This window comes from Macadamia integrifolia, chromosome 5 (assembly GCF_013358625.1).
Source record: "Macadamia integrifolia cultivar HAES 741 chromosome 5, SCU_Mint_v3, whole genome shotgun sequence".
Taxonomy (NCBI): Eukaryota; Viridiplantae; Streptophyta; class Magnoliopsida; order Proteales; family Proteaceae; genus Macadamia; species Macadamia integrifolia.
Window position 1 is genome coordinate 14,066,838 of NC_056561.1, and position 5,642 is coordinate 14,072,479.

At 56.8% G+C, this 5,642-nt stretch overlaps 1 protein-coding gene across 1 annotated transcript in view; it reads left to right on the forward strand.

Annotated features, from left to right (window-relative positions):
- The first annotated feature begins 4,483 nt into the window (after nt 1-4,483).
- The window catches only part of LOC122077907 (keratin, type I cytoskeletal 9-like), a 9,099-nt gene continuing 7,940 nt past the window's right edge, over nt 4,484-5,642 (forward strand). The window contains exon 1 of the mRNA XM_042643799.1: nt 4,484-4,517. Coding sequence (XP_042499733.1) covers nt 4,484-4,517 — 34 coding nt within the window. The remainder of the gene's footprint in view (nt 4,518-5,642) is intronic.

Sequence of the window (5,642 nt, forward strand, 5' to 3'; positions counted from 1 at the left end):
TAGGGTTCACCTTGCCATACCTTAAGTGACTGGATTCCGCCGACGGCAAGTACGCACTCCGGGAAGTGCATGAAGGGATATGCGGCCAACACCTAGGAGCACGGGCCCTGGCGCATAAAGTACTAAGGCAGGGCATGTACTGGCCGACAGTGAGGAAGGACACAGAATCACTAGTCAGGAAGTGCCTCAAGTGCCAGATGTTGGCCCCCGTGCCTAGGCTACACTCTACCGAGCTCTCATCCTTATGGAGCCCAGTACCATTCGCTATGTGGGGAATCGATATCCTAGGCCCGTTCCCCCTAGCCACGAGACAAAGGAAGTTTGCCGTGGTGGCAGTCGACTACTTCACGAAGTGGGCAGAAGCCGAAGCCCTAGCGACGATAACCGAAAAGAACATAAGGGACTTCTTCCAAAGGGCGGTAGTCTATAGATTTGGAATCCCCCAGGTTGTGGTGACGGACAATGGAACTCAGTTTGCCAATCCAACCTTCGACTCGTTCTGTGAGGCCCTCGGCATCGACCACAGGAAAACCTCCATCGGGTATCCATCGACCAACGGGCAGACAGAGGTAACCAACCATACACTACTTCAAGGAATAAAAAAGAGACTAGACGACGCCAAAGGACTATGGGCAAACGAGTTGCACCACATCTTCTGGGCTTACCGCACTACTGAGAGGTTAGCCACTGGAGAAACACCCTTCATGTTAACATACGGCACTGAAGCTGTACTTCCAGTGGAGATAAGGGCCATTACCCATCGGATTCAGTACTACAATGAAGACGAAAACGACGGAGGGCTCCGAGAGAATCTAGACCTCTTGGCAGAAACCAGAGACACTTCGCAACAAAGGATCGCCGCTTACTAACAGAGGGTCGCGAGGCACTACAACACCAAAGTTCGAAAGAACGAATTCAGGAAGGGTGACCTCGTCCTCAGAAAGGCAGAAGTGTCGGACCCGAGACATCAAGGGAAGCTAGATCCAAACTGGGAAGGGCCCTATAGAGTCTCGAGGGTAATACGACCAGGGTCCTATCACCTGGAGACTACGGGGGGAGGAAGGGTACCCCGATCGTGGAACTCTCAGAACTTAAGAAAATTCCATCAGTAGTGAAGTGGCGAGCACGCACACTTGTCGTTTGTAGTTTTTTGCAATTTTCACCCTTATGCACTTTTAAGTTGTAATTCCTCATCCTAAACTCCGGAAGATTTCATTCATGGATAATACGAAAGCTGGTTTACGGCAATTCAGAGGAATTCTCCAGTCTGATGACCTTTAACTCTACTGAATGGCTACGACCGAAGGTCTTCACCTCGGTCGAGGCCTCGGCCAGCGGAGGCCGAGCCGAGCTGGCCGAAGGTCACCACCTCGGCCGGGGCCTCGGTTAAAGGCCGAGCCAAACTGGCTGACGGTGTTCGCCTTGGTCGGGGGCCTCAGGAAGAGAACAAGCTTTGCAGGGCTAGCATCCACTCCTCGGCCAAGGCACGGGCAAGGCTGGGCTGACCTGACCGAGGGTCCCGCCATCGGCCTGTGACCCGACTCCAGAGCCGAAGGAACTTACCAAAGGCAATCCACTATCGGGAGTGACGACTATCGAAGGGTCGACCCTCGCCTAAGTCTCAGATCTATGCTAGTCTAACAGACCCTTCGGCCGGAGCCGAGTGAGAACACTTGGTGAAAATTGCTTGATATTCGTAGGGTCGGTCCTCGGCTAAGTCTCAGACCCATGCCAGTCTAACAGACCCTTCGGCTGGAGCCGAGGGAGAACACTTGGTGAAAATTGCTTGATGTTCGTAGGGTCAGCCCTCGGCTAGGTCTCGGATCCATGCGTCTAACAGACCCTTCGGCTGGAGCCGAGGGACACTTGGTGAAAACCATAGTACTTGCTCCAGGTCCCTCAAGTCCAGTCCTCGGACTCAGGAAACCTATCCGATAAGCCGAGGGGAGAGGACTGAGCCATGCTCAAGTAGGAAGGCGGACCCTAAGGCAGGCAATGAGGGGTTTCGACCTCTTTGCACCAAGCTACGGACTAAAGACTACCTTACTTAGAGGGACACAAAAGGCGAGAGAAATGAAAGAGGCAAAAAGACTTCATTCATTCATTCATAAAGCCCGAAGGCAAAGATTACAAGACAAAGGCCCAAAGGCCGTAGTTATATTCGAAGCCCGAAGGCTGATTACATAAGGCCCAAAGGCCAAGATTACAAGAAGCCCGAAGGCTGATAACTTAACAAAAAAAGGGGGGTGGTCTGAAATAAGACCCGAGGTGACCTTAAGGGGCGTCCGTCGGGTTCGCGGCCTCGTCTTCGGCTTGGAGGGTCTCCTGATCCGAACCTCCATGGCCGGGAGTCGGAGGGACTTCTCGGTGTAGCTGAACCTCACCCTCCTCGCTGCAGCCTCCGCCATCGGCATCGGCAATGGCAACCTCGATGGCTGATGGGGCCACCTCCACGTCGTCGTCCTCAAAGATGAGCCCGTTGTCCTCGAAGGAGACCCCGGGGTAACGCTTAAGGACCCAGTCTCGGACCTCGATAGCACCCATTGTGAACCCCGGAGCGATGGCGCTCTTTATCTCCTCCCTGAAGTCCTCGGAGGACCGATACTCCTCGACCCCTCAGGCCTCGGCTTCCTGAATTCAAGCCTTCATCTGCGACTTCAGCTCCGCGAGCTTCTGATCGCACTCTCGGGGCTCGAATACGAGGTCCTTCTCCAAGTGCTCCACCTTCTCAAGGAGGATCGAGCGCTCGTTCTTCAGGGCGACCTTCTGTCTCTCGACGACCTCGAGGTCTCGGCACATAGCCTCGGATCGAACCGCCAGTTGACCCATCTGATTTTGTGCCTACATGGAACACCAAAGGTCAAAACGCTAAAAAAAAAAAGAAAAAAAAAAGAAGAGGGTATGGGGACCGAAGCTTACCCCGGCCATGAAGATGCAAGCAGTCGTGATCATGGCCTCCGTCCCTTGCTTCTGGGCCTCGGTGGCATCTCGGGGAAGACTCCCCTTCATCACCAGCTCACGGGCAACAAGCCCGATGGCTAGCGTGTCGTCCTCCTTCACCGACCATTGAGGGACAAACCCCACTTCGCCCCTCACGATCGCCACCCTCGGGCCTCTGGAGGCCGCGGCGGGAGAGGGGTCTTGCGCAGGCCTGTCATGGCCCGGAGCAACGAGAGCCTGGACCACCTCAGTGCTCCGCCCCTCGACTCTGGACTTCTTCTTCGGGGTCTCGGAGGATGGCCCCTTCTTCTCCTTCCACTTCGGCCTCGGCTGCTATTGGGCGTCCCGCGCCTTGGCCTCCTTGATCTGCGCCTGCCTTGCCGTGGCGGCGGCCCTAGCCTCGGCCCTGGTGACTTGCATTGCAAAAAGAAACAAGGGAATTAGTACGAAGAACCGACACCCGAAGGAAGCAAACGGGGGCTAGCCTAACTCACCCGGGCTAAGCCCGAATCTGAAGAGTATGGCATCGGACTTGAGGCAGTCAGCCTCGACTGGAGAACAATCTTCTTGCCGCCTCGCCATCGCCAACGACTCCGCGTCTGCCCCGAATAGGCAGGGGCGGAGTTCACCTCCCTAAGGTCCGGGATATCCTAAACCGTGTCGAAGGGCACCCCCTCGGACGACCTCACAAAGAAAAACTTTTCCTTCCACCCGTGGATGGAAGTTGGGTAACCCTTTAGAAGCCGAAGGTCCTTTCGGGGGCAAAAGTAATACCAACCCGAAAGTCCCTTCCAGGCCTGAAGGAGAAAACAGTTAATGAAGAGGGGGAGGGAGAGGGGCCTCTAGTTCCTTACGAAGAAGACGACGAAGCTGAGCACTTGTCGCCACCCGTTCGGCGTCAGCTGGGTCGGGCATACCCCATAGTGCCAAAACACTTGGGTGAAGAAGGGGTGGAGGGGCAGCCGAAGGCTGGCCTTAAATGCCTCCTTGTACAAGCACAGCTCCTCGGAGTTCTGATAGCTGGCTCGGTCGGATGGTCTGGGTAGACGGAGCTCGAAAGCGTTCGAGACATCGAAGGAGGCCCTTAGCTCCTCCAGTTCTGGCTCGTCCATCGTGGAGACGATGTTGAGAGCCTCCACTTCTAAAGGCTCCTGGGTCTGAGCTCGGGAATCGAGCACCCTCTCCCTGAATCCTACACCGTTGGAGCCACCCAAGGACCCCGACGATGAGGCCACGGACGATGAGTCGCAGGAGGAGGGAGAGTCAGTGGAATCCCAAGACATCCCTCGGACCTCCCCTGGACTCCTATGCCTACGTTTTGGCCTCGTCCTCCCGAAGGACGATGGGCTGTAGCCCGACGAGGAAGACATCACTTACTTTTTTGGGTGTCGCTAAACTAGGGGAAGTCAAGACGAAGACGAAAGCTTCGAAAAGAACACCGAGGCCGAAGGTAAGCTCTTCGAAGGGAAAAGGAAAGTGCCCCACAAATGGCCCCCCACACTATATAGATGGGGAGAAAGACGGTACGACTACTAGAGCATTAATGGCGTCGCCACGTCAGAGTACGAAGCCTCGAGGTTTGCACCCGAACGGACCTGACAGAAGGTCCCCCTCTCGGTTGGGAGTTCGGCCAAAGTCGAACGGACCTGATCGAAGGTTCCCCTCTCGGTTGGGAGTGTGGCCAAAGCTAAATGGACCTGACCTAGGGTCCCATCTCGGTTGGGAGTTCGGCCAAAGCCGAACGGACCTCACCGAAGGTTCCCCTCTCGGTTGGGAGTGTGGCCAAAGCCGAACTGACCTGACTGAGGGTCCCCCTCTCGGTTGGGAGTTCGGCCAAAGCCGAATGGACCTGACCGAAGGTCTCCCTCTCGGTTGGGAGTTCGGCTAAAGCCGAACGGACCTGACCGAGGGTCCCCCTCTCGGTTGAGAGTTCGGCCAAAGCCGAACGGACCTGACCGAAGGTCCCCCTCTCGGTTGGGAGTTCGGCCAAAGCCGAACAGACCTGACCGAGGGTCCCCCTCTCGGTTGGGAGTTCGACTAAAGTCGAACGGACCTGACCGAGGGTCCCCCTCTCAGTTGGGAGTTCGGCCAAAGCCAAACGGACCTGACCGAGGGTCCCCCTCTCGGTTGGGAGTTCGGCCAAAGCCGAGCGGACCTGGAGTTCGACCAAAGCCGAGTGGACCTGACCGAGGGTCCCCCTCTCGGTTGGGAGTTCGGCCAAAGCCGAATGGACCTGACCGAGGGTCCCCCTCTCAGTTGGGAGTTCGGCCAAATCCGAACGGACCTGACCAAAGGTCCCCCTCTCGGTTGGGAGTTCGGCCAAAGCTGAGCGGACCTGACCGAAGGTCCCCCTCTCAGTTGGGAGTTCGGCCAAATCCGAACGGACCTGAACTAGGGTCCCCCTCTCGGTTGGGAGTTTGGCCAAATCCGAATGGACCTGACCGAGGGTCCCCCTCTCGGTTGGGAGTTCGGCCAAAGCCTAACGGACCTGACCGAGGGTCCCCCTTTCGGTTGGGAGTTCGGCCAAAGCCGAACGGACCTGACCGAGGGTCCCCCTTTCGGTTGGGAGTTCGGCCAAAGCCGAATGGACCTGACCGAAGGTCCCCCTCTCGGTTAGGAGTTCGGCCAAAGCCGAACGGACCTGACCGAGGGTCCCCCTCGATTGGGAGTTCCCTTCTCGGTTGGGAGTTCGGCCAAAGCCA